This window comes from Micromesistius poutassou (assembly GCF_964030765.1).
Source record: "Micromesistius poutassou genome assembly, chromosome: 3".
Lineage (NCBI taxonomy): Eukaryota > Metazoa > Chordata > Actinopteri > Gadiformes > Gadidae > Micromesistius > Micromesistius poutassou.
The window spans coordinates 9221650-9236628 of record NC_140273.1 but is presented as its reverse complement, the minus strand read 5'-3'; the positions used below and the strand labels follow the sequence as shown (position 1 = coordinate 9236628).

The 14979-nt window shown below is 43.2% G+C and overlaps 1 protein-coding gene across 1 annotated transcript in view; it reads left to right on the top strand.

The window, feature by feature from the left end:
• The window catches only part of tacr3a (tachykinin receptor 3a), a gene marked incomplete at both ends in the record, with an annotated part of 45684 nt that extends 38502 nt beyond the window's left edge, over positions 1-7182 (top strand). The window contains 2 exons of the mRNA XM_084465135.1: positions 4872-5068; positions 6834-7182. Of these exons, the coding sequence (XP_084321261.1) occupies positions 4872-5068; positions 6834-7182 (546 nt within the window). The remainder of the gene's footprint in view (positions 1-4871; positions 5069-6833) is intronic.
• Positions 7183-14979: the final 7797 nt, after the last annotated feature.

Below are 14979 nucleotides of genomic sequence, written 5' to 3'. Positions count from 1 at the left end.
CATGGTCCTTGTGATTTATGTAGACTATCGCTGCTTGTGAAAGGTGGCCCGTGAGTGGCTGGATGATGGTAAAGGAAAGTGGAAGACGACAGCCAGGTTTGAGTGTGGGCCAAAAACAAGGGCAATGGTGTTAGGACAAAAAGGTGAAGTTTTATTTACTCAAAACAAGGTCCAAAAATAAATTAACAAAAATAAATCCATTTGTTACAAAAATAAAGCAATGTTCCAAAAGGAAATGACTGGTTGCATCAATCAGCCTAGCCTAGCCTAACAAATTATACCATGTGCTCTAGGACTGGCCTCTCGTCAAGCCGGGGATTTTCACTGTCTCACACTGCTATTTTGTTTAGGCTATGCATGCGACCGCATAGGTCATTTAAAGTTACTGTGTTGTGCAGTTTAAATTGAGTGTTTAGATAGGCTAAATATTGGTGAGAAATGGGCTATTGGTAGATTTGTCTTCTTGGTTCTGGTTGTTAGCCTACCAGTTCATCGGTGTGTTGCATTGCCTTGTGTATCACGTTGTAGCCTATTCTCCCATTGTGTGCCTCGAATTTGGATTGTTTCTTTTGTAGCCGCTTTGTAGTTCTTTGCTGCTAAAGGTAGCCTAGCTTGTGTTACTTTAGCGCCTATTGGGAATAGGTAGCTTAGCTAGGGTGACCAGACGTCGGTTTCCGGGGACAGTCCCCGTTTTCAGTGACCTGTCCCTGGCTACTGCTGTCCCCGGAAATGTCCCCGGTTTTCACTGTGACTGAAGGATCCGAAATTGGAATAAATGAAAAAACAAAAATGTTGACCAAAAGACATATAGTTGCGCACCGTAGCCTACTGCTCGCACAGCCACAGGCTAAAGCCAGCCAGAACAAGCCCCGATCAGAGTAGAATGCCCCTCTAGAATGCACATAGCTGCGCGGTAGAACTATCTTCTTCTGCAAGAGGCTACAGCCTGCCTACACGGTACTTTCATGGCATTCGTGCATCTATTCAGCCAGCTATGGTGTAAACACAGCAGGAATATCATTGATTGAATACGATTGCCGAACCGAAGGTGTTCTTGTAAGTGTTACTGTTTATCATGCTGTATGTTATGTTATTTAACTTTGAATTTATGTGTATTATCGGCGATGTGTGTATGATCACAGATATGTTTGTCTGACAGACACAGCTGTTTGATTCACGTGTGTTGTGTGTGAGTTGACTTGTTAGTTTTTGTAAAGACCATTGTATTAAAACTTTGTTTCTGAATTGAGTGCAACCATTTGTTTTTCACTAAACTCTTTGGGGGGGTCACTCCCACTTTTACATGGAATTAGCCTAAATATAAATCATGCATGACATTCCCCAACCTCATTACTGTGCTGCCCATGTATAATACATTGGGTTAGGTAAATAAGGTGTAAGGTATGTTGGCTTTCATTTCTAATGTGTATATATATTTTTAATAATTCACATATTTCAAGTTAGGGACCATTCACAATAACTAATATTAATATTGTACAACAATATATGGCAGATTAGCTGCTTGCTACTTCCCACCCACATTTAGGGAAAACTGATTCAACCCCCTTAAAACCATATATTTTCTAAAACCATATAACCTGAAGTTGTCATTCAACTTGAAGTGTGGCATTTTCCATTTTAAAGTCTTCCCCAAATCTTGTGAAAATCATATGGTGTAAGGAGGAGGCCTTAGTTTGGGTGAAGTGTTTTTTTTTTTTTTGTTTACAGCAGATTTTAAGGATGTTCTTGATCTCAGAATTTACTACTTTAAAAAAACATCAATCAATTCCTTTGCCATTTTGGATAAATTGAGTGAGAGAAACTGCTTTGTGAATGGTAAGGCCAGTGTCCCCGTTTTAGTTTTTCTATGACAAAAACACTACATGCTGGAGGTTTTTACACCGCTGAACCCAAAATGTCCCCGGATTGTGTCTCAAATCTGGTCACCTTAAGCTTAGCACATAGCTATTTTAATGAATGGTGTTTAGCATCTTGGCTTGTTTGATTGAGTTTGTTGCTCACTGACTTTAGAATGGAAGCTTTTATTGCTAGTCCTTCTGAAGAGGTGTTGTCTGGCCTAACCAAATCGCAACTCGGTACTGTGGCTACGCACTATGCACTACACACTATGACTTGGTGATAACAGTGCAAGATAAGAATCTAAAAGAGACCTTGTTCTTCGCTGTAAAAAGTCAGTTAGAAATGAAAGGAGTGTTGGAAACTGATGCTCCTGTTGACACAGATGAGCTGCAGCTTGATAAGCTGAAGGCTGCAGCGGTTCGCGCTCTTGGAAAGAGCTGGAGCAAAGGGAGGCTTTAGCATTCCGTAGACTCGAGCACGAGCTTGACTTAAAGCAAATGGAGTTTCATGAGCGAGACCGAGAGCATGCTTTGTCAATGAACACACACACACACACACACACAGGAATCTCATGTCCATTCCAGTGTACATATAATAAATATCATTCAGACATGGAAGTATCAAATAAATGCTATGATGATATCCACAGAAGTCATATAGAGTATACATAAAATATATGCATACCTTTTGAATAAGTGCCTCAATTTTCCTCCATGATATCCACAGAAGTCACATAGGATATACATAAAAGGTGTGCTAATTTCCTCCATCATATGATATCCACAGAAATAGTAAGTGCATAGTGTGAAATAACCAAATGATATACATAATATACCATATACATGTGCCTTATGGAGTCTACATAACATTGCAAGCATAGAGCCGGACAAAGAATATGGAAAACAGATCAAATGTAAACAATAGCGGAGAAATAAGTAGCGGAGAAATAGCATAAGTATTTCAATTACAACATTTCATCTACTTTCTCCAACAACCTTGACCAGCAATCAATATTAGATATTTTGGCATAATGTAAACGTGCTGTAGAGAGCTCCAGCTGTGCAATATCCCAATAAGAAGAAAGCCATTCCCTCACCGACAAGCATGCATGTGGTGGTTTCCAACGGCAAGCTATCATTCTTTTAGCAGCTGTGAGACCAGCCAATAGAAGACGCTTATTATTTATAGTTAGTTTCAAAGATGATGTGTCAATAAGTAGAAGCAAACACTGTGAGTGAGAGATGGCTCCCTCGATGATACTAGACATGGACAAAACATTATGCCAGAATCTATTGATCTCTGGACACTGCCAATCCATATGATAAAAAGTAACAATGGTATTGTCTGAACAGAAATCACAATAGGGGTTATCTGAGTTAAATAAGACCTGTGAGTAAATTTATAATGTATCATTTGATGGTCAGGGTTTCTGGATGACAGGGATATGTTTGACCATATAGTGTGCCAGTCTAGATCCACAGAGGTAGTAGTATCTGTCTTCCAGAGTCTATTAAGTGATAGAGGTTTATATGAGGTTTTGGTTACAAATTTATATAGGTCAGAGACAATACCTTTGTTTTTACCCTTAGTGTCAAAAATGACATGAAGAGGATGATTCCCCAACTCTGTGCCCCAAGGAACACCTTGAGCATGCATTGCTGTACGTAGCTGTAGATAAAAATAAAAAGTTCACGATAAGTTATGAGACCTCTCCAAGTCATGGAATTCACGGAGACCCTGTCTCCCTATGATGTCCTTGAAAGTACAGACACCTCTATTGCTCCATTGTGGAAACAAAATTGGTTTCTTCTCAATTAAGAGAGAGTAATTATGAAAGATAGGAGATTGAGCAAAGAATGTATTGCGAATTTTGGCAAATCTGTGGACTTTATGCCATACAGTGAAAAGATGTGAAATTATTGTCCCAAAATCTTGTTTGACTGTCCTATGGGGTATATTAGAATATATCAGACTAGATAAGCTATGTGGATATGTTATATGTTCTTCAATGGGGCGCCATGACACCAAGATCTCTGAATTCAGCCAAGTGATAAGTGGGCGCAAAACAATACCATTCAAAGTTGGGCAGATTAACACCTCCTGATAATCTGTGTCTTTGTAGAGTGTTTGATTTAACATTGAATTGTGTGACTCCCTTATTATGTGATGGTGTACGAGTCCACCGTTACAATCATCAAACCTTGAATCGGCAGCAGATGTTGTGGTTTGATGTAGGTGGGCACCATCAGGTTATGTGTGTTGCTTGAACAAACTAAATTCATTATTTGCATCCGGCGGTGATAAATAAAATAGTAAAGTAAATAGCAACGGATCTGCAACCGTCTAACCGTATAATTCAACCGTCCGTCTCCATCTATCTCTACCTATCTCCATCTATCTCCTTGTATCTCATTATTTCTCCTATCTCCATCTATCACAACTATATCCTTTTATCTCCCTCTATCGCCATCTGTCTCCCTGTAACTCCCTCTATCTCTCGATTCCTTCTATCTCTCGATATCTCCTATCTCTCTATCTCCTTCAATCTTCCTATATCTCCCTCTATCACCATCTGTCTCCCTCTAACTCCCTCTATCTCGTTCTATCTCTAAGTCTCCTATCTCTCTATATCTCCCTCTATCTCCCCCATCTCCCTCTATCTCATATCTGCATCTGTCTCCCTCTATCTTCTTCTTTCTTTCTCCTTATAGCTCCATCTATCTCCTTTACCTCAACTATCTCCCTATTTCCTTCTATCTCCTTCTATCTCCCTATTATTTTTTACTGGTTTGAATGATTGTGTCATTGTCTTTTATGTACTGTATGTTCCTGTGGGTGTATTGCCATTTTTTAACCTGTGAGGCACTAAGATAAATTCCAATCAACTGTGCTGACATGCCAATAAAGTTATCTATCTATCCATCTATCTCCTTCTACCTCGTCTATCTCCTTCTATCCCCTTCTCTCTCCTATATCCATCCATCTCATATCTCCATCTGTCTTCTCTGCAGGTGGTGAAGATGATGATCATCGTGGTGCTGACCTTTGCCCTCTGCTGGCTGCCCTACCACTTGTACTTCATCGTGACGGGGCTGTGCAAGTCGCTGACCCGCTGGAAGGAGATCCAGCAGGTGTACCTGGCCGTGATGTGGCTGGCCATGAGCTCCACCATGTACAACCCCATCATCTACTGCTGCCTCAACAGCAGGTGGACACACGCACACATGCACGCACGCATGCACAAACAAATGCACACACGTATTAATGCACACACACACACACACACACACACAAACACACAGTCACACACACACACGTACAATTTGGAGGTCTCCAAATATCAATTTTATAGTCTATGGGTATTCAGATGAAAGGCAGGACAACTTAATGATGTTGCAACTCTAATGGAAGGTCTGAGTGCATTTATGAATTAATCCAAGGACATTATCTCTAGTGGCAACAGTTAATATAACTGTTCTATTTACAACAAGTGGATGAATGGTATAATTCCAAAAGACTTAACACAAGGGCATGCATTGTAACTAATGAAGAGGATATGCTAATGTTGACTAGATGCATTTTTTTAATGCTAGTCATTGTTGCTGCAGAGGACATGAGCATGTTGACTAGCGGCCATGTTACATAGTGGTCATTGTTGCTTCAGAGGACATTTATATTTGAACTAGCAGCCATTTTACATACTATTCACTGTAACTGCTACAAAGGTCATGCTAATTCTGTTAACATTTTTTACGCCCATGTCTATAATATAATTATAATGCATTATAAACATACCTATAATGCATTATATTCTGCTTATAGCACTTTATAAATACAAGCACATATTCATAATACTTTAGCCGTTAACACACATTATAAAGCATTTTATAATGAATTAAAAGGGTAAGTTGTACTTCGTAATTGCTTGTCACTGACAGACAATAATTTTGCAAGGATTGTGGTGTATTTTAATTCTTATTGTTGTCATACATTATGATCAATATAATGCAATATAATCGCTGTTATAGTTTTCACTTACTTAAAGGACAATTCCGGTATTTTGAACATTGAGCCCCCTTTCTTGTTTGTCTTGGATGAAATAGAGTGGTTGACACCGAAATTTTGACTATTGGTCCTGTCTCGGGTATTTGGCTCATTTAGTATCGCCCCTGCCTGCTTCAGAATGGCTGGCTACGGCCACTGTATTGTTTCAAAGCATCATGAATATTAAGTGCTTATTACTATCATCACACAGTGCTATAAACAGATTATAACGAATTCTAAGTTTTTTAATAATTCATGATAGACATCATGAATTATTACAGAAAGCATTTCCCTAACACCCCTTGCCCACTGTACACGTCCGTCGACGGATCTCATTGACTTTGCATGTGACGTTCCCGAAATGCATTGTGGGTCCATCTGTCAAGTCGGCTCCGTCTTTTGCGTCCAAAAGTTGAGAAAAGTTTAACTTTTCAGGCAGCGACGGATCCGTCACCCAATCAGATCGCGTTATGCAAATATACGCAAGTGCACTGTCCAATGAAATGGCCTTTGTTATACAACCCGGGAAAACACATAGATGCGTCAAAAAGCCCCCATCCGTCGACGGACGTGTACAGTGGGCAAGAGGCTCTAACTATCCGCCAGTTTTACATGCGCCTACAGCCCTTCCCAGAGGGGCAGAATCTGTCCTCCCCATCTGAATCTTAACCGCTTGTAATCTGCTTCCTGTCCCCTGTCCGCCCTCGGACTCCCTGCCCCGTCCCCTCCCGTCCCCTCCCCTTCCGTCCCCTCCCTTCCTGCCCCGTCCCCTCCCGTCCCCTCCCCTTCCGTCCCCTCCCCTCTCCTCCCGTCCCCTCCCCTCCCCTCCCCTCCCCTCCCATCCCCTCCCCTCCCCTCTCCTCCCGTCCCCTCCCTTCCTGTCCCGTCCCCTCCCCTCCCCTCCCCTCCCCTCCCGTCCCCTCCCCCAGGTTCCGGGCGGGCTTCAAGCGTGCGTTCCGCTGGTGTCCGTTCATCAAGGTGTCCAGCTATGACGAGCTGGAGCTGCGGACCACGCGGCTGCACCCCGCGCGCCAGAGCAGCATGTACACGCTGTCGCGCATGGAGACCAGCGTCATGGTGACCTCCGACCCCACCGACGGCGACGGCGCCACCACCGCCCTCAGGAAGCCACAGGCGCTCGCCGCCCGGAAGAAGAGCTATGTCACCGCGCGGCACGCCGAAATCTGCGGCGGCAGCGGTGACAAAAATGGCGGCAGCATTAACGGGGGTGGGGGCGGTGGGGGCGGTGGGGGTGTGAAACCCAAGGAGTTCTCCTAAGCAGCGGGAGGTTATTTTTCTTCATTGTGTGTGTGTGTGTGTGTGTGTGTGTGTGTGTGTGTGTGTGTGTGTGTGTGTGTGTGTGTGTGTGTGTGTGTGTGTGTGTGTGTGTGTGTGTGGACGATGGCTGGTTTAAGCAGCCTTACCTGGCCCACTGAGTCACACTGATTGGGCTAGTTGAGGCTGCATACCTGTGGTGCATTTAGCAATCAATGTGTGTCGACAGGTTCAACCAGCCATCGCCGCACACACATTCTGGGGAGGGGTCTCCCTCATGGCAGCATGTGACCCCCCCCCCCCGTGACAATAAAACCGGTTCAAGCATGTCCTTCCACATCAGTCAATGCGACAGGGGACGGTTTTCGTAAGAAATGTGGAGGAAGCAAACTTCAACCGATCTTCAACCCAGAATTGCGTTCACCCTAAATCCCACCCACACATCCCAACCCCACCTCAATCTCAGTCCTTGGTGTCTCATCACTCTCCGTCCCCCACCCAACCACCCATCCATCCATCCACTCCCCCGTCCACAGTCCTTGTGTCCCCCCCCTCCTTGTTATGGTGGAGCCCTGTAAAAGCCACCTGGCTCTCACAGGGCTGGAGTGCGGACGTGTGGCTAGCCCAGTTCATAAAAGGAGTGGAGTGCGGCAGCCACCCAGGTGGCTTGTTGTAGCATTGTAGACATTGTAGACACTGCACAGTGTAGTGCAGTGCAGTGGGTTCACTCGATAAACCCATGGTCAATTCATTTCATACAAACAGTACAGGCTAAACAGTACAGGCTAAACACTTGATAGCTTTGGTCCGTGCTTCAGATCAGCCGTATGGCTGCTGTGTGTCAGAGACAAGGGGGGGGGGGGGGGGTGGGGGGTAGAGAGTGGAGGAGAGCTCCTGCGTTGCCTGAAGAGCAGCCTGGTAACAAGGCACTGGCTGGCAGGGCTGATGAGCTCATTTCTTTTTCCACTCTGCCACCGGGCTGGATCGATGCTTCACAGGTGTCTTGGTCGTGGGTTTCTCTTGGGTTGATGTCGTTGTTTTGTTGCGTTGAGACTCTTTAATCCACCGCCCAGGGGGTTGTTTTCTTTTTCTGCTTTCATGAATAAAATAATCAGCCCCCTACCGCCCCCTTCCGTACCCTCACCCACTCCTCAGCCTCCCAATGAGATTAGCATTTAAAGTGTCATTAGACCTAAAGAATAATGATCATCTTGGCCGATGCAACATGGGACCCTCTCTTCCTCCTCCTCATTCTCATCTTCCTCCTCCTCCTCCTCCTCCTCTATACCTGCTTGGGAAGGTGTGTACAATATCGGGAAACCTATTATTCCCCCTCCTCCTCCTCTTCCCCTTCTCCCCCCACCCCCTCTCCTCTATACCTGGGAAGGTGAGTACAATATCGGGAAACCTTTAGTTGTGGTTTTCTTGACAATGTGGGAAATGTTGAATTACTTCTTTTTGATCTTATTATCACATCAGAAAGAAAAGGAGGCTTGGGAAAATAACTTGGTGGTTTTATATTGTGTGGGGCCCGCGCTCTGAGACCGATTTCACGTGAATAATTCAAATGGGTAGTTTCCATTCCTCTGCGTGACTGGTTGTGGTGACCCTGCTGTGATACCCAGAACCTCTCAGCCTCCAGGCCTTGAATGGGCAGCTGCACTAAGCTTTCCAATGGAACGGTGGCTGATTGAATGCTGTTTGGCTCCACCTAGCCCTCTGTGTGTTTGGTATTGAGCTGGACTCCACGTCACCCGGCCCGATGCACTCAAAAGCCCTTTGACCGCCAATGAGTTTGCGGGCACAATATTGACGACTTAAAACATAAAAACATAAAATTGACAAGCGGCAGTCAGTTATTCATTTTGAAAAACGTCTGTTCTCAAGTCTTTTCATGTTTCTCTATTGACATCCGCCTTGGCCATTTCAACGACTGAACACATTTCTTTTTGAAGTGCGCTAAAGATTTGCTTGATGCTTGGCCAGTCTCTTTGGTTCCCGACTCCTTCTGTTGTCCCTTACCTGAGTGTTATGGTTTGAAGTAAGCGCTGCCCACACTTGTGCCAAGTAGGCGTGCTCCTATTGTGACACAGATATATACAACGAATACAATGCCAACCTATGAGAGGCTGTTATGCTCTGAGGTGGTTCAGTGGAGACAGAGTTGAGGAGAAATGGGTCGGTTGTTTGGTAGTGGATGATGTAGCATTATGGATGAGGACTTCTAAATATTGAGTTTGTTGCTGTGAAAGCCAATGGCGTACTAGGAAGGCAGCGCCAGATTGCCTTTTGTTTTATTCTGGAGAAGCACATCGTACGTCAAATATAAAAATATAGAAACGCTGAAAGATTGTGAAATTGTTGCCAAAAGACAACAGTGTGCTTTAATCCACCTGCTGACGTACCGTAGAGGTTATTTATACAGTATATACATGTTGGCAACCGAAAATAATTTTGTATTTTTGTGTCATGTCATGTAGGTGTGGTATTTTCAAAGGAAATGATAGTGTGATCAGTGTTAAAATGCAGATTCTGTGTTTCTATCTGTATGTTTTATTTGTGATATATTTATTTGTTTAACTATAACTAAGTGTTGGAATGAATGTCAAGTATTATCAACAGTGCCTCTCTGTTTCCGCTATCATTTTGTTGCATGTGTAAAAGAATAACGACGTAGCTTTATTAACTAGCGTGTGCTGACATATGCCAAAGTAAAAGTAGTGTTTTATTTTATGATTGTTATTATGGATGGATATTATTATTGTTATTTTGCTTATTTGTTTCAGAAGGCTATTATTGGGAGGTTATGTTAAAATTGTTATTGTCATTTCTTATAGTTTTTATCGTATTTGATATATATACATACATATATATGTATGCGTTTTTAAACTTTAAACTTACATTACCAATAAAGATATGCTAAAAAAAGATAAAATATACTTCTATAGAATGTGAGAAGCACATTTTTAACATTAACCTACTCCAGTACGTCTTCACAATGCAGGCCTCATACTTTATACATAAAAGCTAGGCCCTGTTATCGTCACTATGGTTAAAACGCCTTTCTTTTTTTTGATAAGAAGAAAAAAGTAGATTCCACCAATAGATCAGTTGTTGTTAGTGTTTGTTATTAAGAGTGTTTCTGTGGTGGCCAATATGTTTGTCCTCGCCTTGCTATACAAGTTGTTAATAAACACATTTATCTTGTTTCCTCAAGGCAGCAATGCCTCTTTATCTCTATCTGTTTCCCACAATATGTTTTTCCCATTTGATACAGCATCGTCTGAAGGTGCTGTAGGTACAATTTAGGAGTTTCCATTTTAGTGTAATTTGTTGGGAATGCCAGAGCCATCTGTCATCTATCGGCTATAGGGCACAACTTGTTGGATCTTCATTTGAGCTTTTCCAGATTTTTTAATTTTCTACCAATTCTCTCTTAACAGTGGTGAAATCATACCTATGCTACAGCAGCATTCACGGATACTGATACAACATCAACTCTCAGTAAAACATACATTTCATTAAGGCGCAGGTTGATGATTAGGGCATCTCGCTCAAAGATGCCTACAGGGAGTTCTGCGGCCCAGTGCCTTTGGTCGGGTAGTGAACCCCACTATTACACCATAACTATTACACCAACCTGCCCCCAGCATTATGTCATATGAAGCAGCACCTGCCTGATTCCTTCACATGAATAAAAGAACGCCAGCGAAGGCGTGACACACAACACCCCCAACTGCCTAAATACACTATTATTATACAGGGTTCAGATACAGTAGAACTCAGCACACACAGGCTGTTCTGCTCACCGGAGAGAGATACAATTTTAAAAGGGAAATTACAATCTGTTCATATGTTGGCAATTTAAGCATGTAAAAGTTGTACTCATGTTTGCATTAGAAACCAGAATCCTGCTTCTCGTTTCGTTGTTTATAAAGGTGGACTCTTCAGATAGCATCTTAAGTGCAGTTTTAATAAACCCTCTCCCTTAAATCCCTATCACTTCTGTTATTTCTCTTTTTAGAAACAGAAGCTCCCCCACCGACTTTGAACTCCTGGCCCTTGGTGTTCTGAACGATGGATGAACTCTCCACTCCGACCCCAAGGAAGAGCAATGGAACCCAGATCTCTCTCGTACTGGCAGCAGTAAGACCAAAGATGAGCATCGCTAAATAAGGCAATTCCTCCCCCTCTCGGAGCTCGGACCTCCTTCGCATTGTTTTATAAGTGCTGTCTGCTGGCATGTGTCTCAGTGTCCCGCCAAGACTCGTTCTAAAGAAGCCCACTCTATCTCTACCTCTCTCTATCTCTCAACCCCCCGCCCACACACACACACACACACACACACACACACACACACACACACACACACATAGACACATAGACACATACAGCTGTAATAAGGGGGTGAGGGGGCCAAACCTCCTGTCAGGTATAGTCAATCTGACGGAGTGGTTCCGGCTCTGCTCCGGTCCACAGTGCTTTTGTCCTCCTCCCTTAGGTCAAGGATTTTGATTGGGAGAGCACTCTGGCTGTGGCTGGATGCATTTATACAACTTCTGAAGGTAACAGTGGTAGTGGAGGGATGTCTAGAAAGGTCCATTATGCTGAGTTTTATTATCCCGGGCCCAGATCCATCTGTCATTCTTGAGTGGAAACTATTGGGTTTGAGATGATGAATATTTTTGGGCCCATCTTAATATGGTTACTCTGCACAGGGAACCATTTTTCTAGGCATCCCTCCACTGGCCTGCACAGAGCAACAACACTTTATAGTCTTTATAAGGTCAGGTTTATACAGTGTAATGTCTTGTGAGGTAGTTGACGTCGCTCGAAGAGACGTTTATCAACTGTGGTTACGGGGTATGTAATAATATTTGCAGTATAACATTTGGCAATATCATTTTGTCGTGTTTTCATCTGTGCTTATCTTATCTATTCTTAATAATTAAATATATACATACACATACATATGAATACTAACTTCTTAATGGTTTCTCTGAAGTACACACACACACACACACACACACACACACACACACACACACATTGTGTCCCGCCCAGTAGGCCAAAATATGGACAGGGAGAGTAGTTGTGCAGCACTCTCCTACGTCCTCATCCACGGATGAGGTGCCCTTGAGCAAAGCACCTGAACCCCCACCTGCTCTCCGGGCACTGCACTGCGGCTGCCCACTGCTCCGGGTGTGTTCACCGGCTCCCGGATGGGTCAAAAGCAGAGAAAGGATTTCCCCCAAAAAGGGACAATAAAGGATATCTTAACAAAACACCTTCCACACAATCACAGACACACAATCACAGCTGCACACGCACGCACGCATGCACGCACGCACGCACGCACACACACACACACACACACACACACACACCACTGGGGACCACAGTGTATTTCTAAGGCAGAACAGATCCCCATAAGACACCTGTAGTTCCTCCCCTGGAGCTGCTGGGAAAAGCAATAGCAACACTTTGAGGAGCTGCTACTTGACACCGGCGTTCACAATGCCGCCCCCTTCCACCAATCTACTATAACATAGATGCAGAGTTTGGTGAAAGGGAAGGACAGAGCAGTGAAATAACATGAATAATAAACGTGCTTGTGAAGCCACAGGCGCCGGGAGCCCTCTGCCGCTCTTTGATGTCTTGAAGATGGCGGCGGGCCGACTCCAGCGTTATCCCCGCATGCAGGAACAGTTCGACAGCAGCCATTCGTCACCGGTGGACTGTAGGAGTGATGTAATGGATTAAAGGACCACAGCGTTTCTCCATACACTCCCTACAACTCTAGTATTAGTATCTAGTACTCTAGTAGTACTATGAGGTCCTACTGTTGCATGTCCTATAATATGTTCTTATTGTTACATTACTAGTTAAGAAGATAGATAAGAAGATAGTTAGTTAGTTAAGAAGATAGTTAGTTAGTTATCAACCTGTGAGAGTGAATATTATCCTGATGTTGCTGTTGGTATTTATGTGGGTGTATGTGTGCGTGCACATGCGTGCGTGTGTGTGTGCCTCCGTGCCTGTGTGTGTATTTGGCTGTGTGTGTGTGTGTGTGTGTGTGTGTGTGTGTGTGTGTGTGTGTGTGTGTGTGTGTGTGTGTGTGTGTGTGTGTGTGTGTGTGTGTGTGTGTGTGTGTGTGTGTGTGTGTGCATGCATGGACTTTTGTGTATTATGTGTCTATCTTTAACCAGCCATACTGAATGATGTGTGTGATTAAAAAAGTGATGGGAAACTGAAGCACCACAGACATGCACCTTGGACATGGCCTCATCTGAGGTCAGAGTCGGCTTATTGCATTAGAGCTGGGAAATCCCAGGCCGGGAATTTAGAAGATTTGCTGCAATTACCTGAGTTGGTTATTGTTGCCTGGTTCCAGTTTCATAGTTGACCGTTTATTTACAATTTCTGATGCACTTTTGTATGTTGTTTACACCGATCCAGCTTTACTTGTACAAATGATTGTTTCGAAAAAAGTTTTTTCAAATGAAATAAAGCCGACAATCAACGTATATGTAATAAAGGACATGGCCAGAAAAAGAAGATTGTTAATTCAAAGTGAAAAATGGGGTAACCAGGAACCAGAAGAAGCTCAAAGAATAAAAACAAGAGCGTCTATTGTGGGGTCTACCTTAGATAGATCTCTCAAAGTAAACCTTGGTAGTCCGGCCAGGAGCACTCTTCAATGGCAAAACCATCGCCTTGGTTGTGGTCGTCGGGGCCTGCCTTTGTATTGTTGTGGGTTGTTGTGGTTATCTTTAAGCAACTGATGAGAAGGGCGGGAATAACTGACACCTTATGTCCTGATGGAATCCTGGAAGACCCATGAAGGGCGACACCGACCCCTCTTCTGCGGCGCCTCTCGCTGGGGAACACAGCGTAAACAATACAACGTTCTAGAATGCAGCTTTAACTTTTCTCATTACGTTTTTTCAAAGACATTTTTAAATGGATAGTTTCCTGGGATATTGCAATTACATGCAATTGCAAAAAGTTGCAAAGGTTTTAAGTGTATTACCTCTTCTATCTATTCCTCTATAAATATTTATGAAAAATAAGTCATTAAATCGCCTCACAGAGGTAGAGGGAACTTGAATGAAAAGGCTTTATATCCATCCACCGTCCACAGAAGCCCAGACCCTGATGCTCTCGGTCAGCAGTTGAACGAGAAGCATGCTGTCAGTATTGGTTTGTGTTGCACATAAGCACCAGGTTTCCTCATCTGGAACCTCCAGCAGAGAGACAGGAGCTGAGAATGAGGATAGGAAATAAGGACAGAAAAGTTCTTCCCTGACAGGACCAAATGGAAGACATACTCTTTGCATACAAAATATAAGCAGGTAGACAGTTATAGAATAAACAAATCTCAAATAAAAAACTGGCAGAAAATGGATGTCATTCCATGAACCAAGATTGAAACACAAACATTCTCTGATCGTGTGTGTGTGTGTGTCTATGTGTGTTTATTAGGATCTGATGAAGCAATGCACAGTAAGGCATTGATGTTTCTCTCATAATTATGTTTTTTCAGATGTTATGTTCTCAGAATTACATCATTTGTATTCTTATTTTAGTTCTCTAATCTTATCCTCCTGTCATTTGAGCTTTGAACGTTTCACTTCTACACCTCTATTCGAGGGACTCTGTTTATCTAAAGGTCTCCACCTGTCTCGTGTTGTTTAGATTTATATTGCTCTGCTCAATTTTTTTTAGGAGGTGAAACTTGGATACGCCAAACTAACTCCATATTTCACGGTTCTCAGCCTCACTTGTCAAGTTGGATTA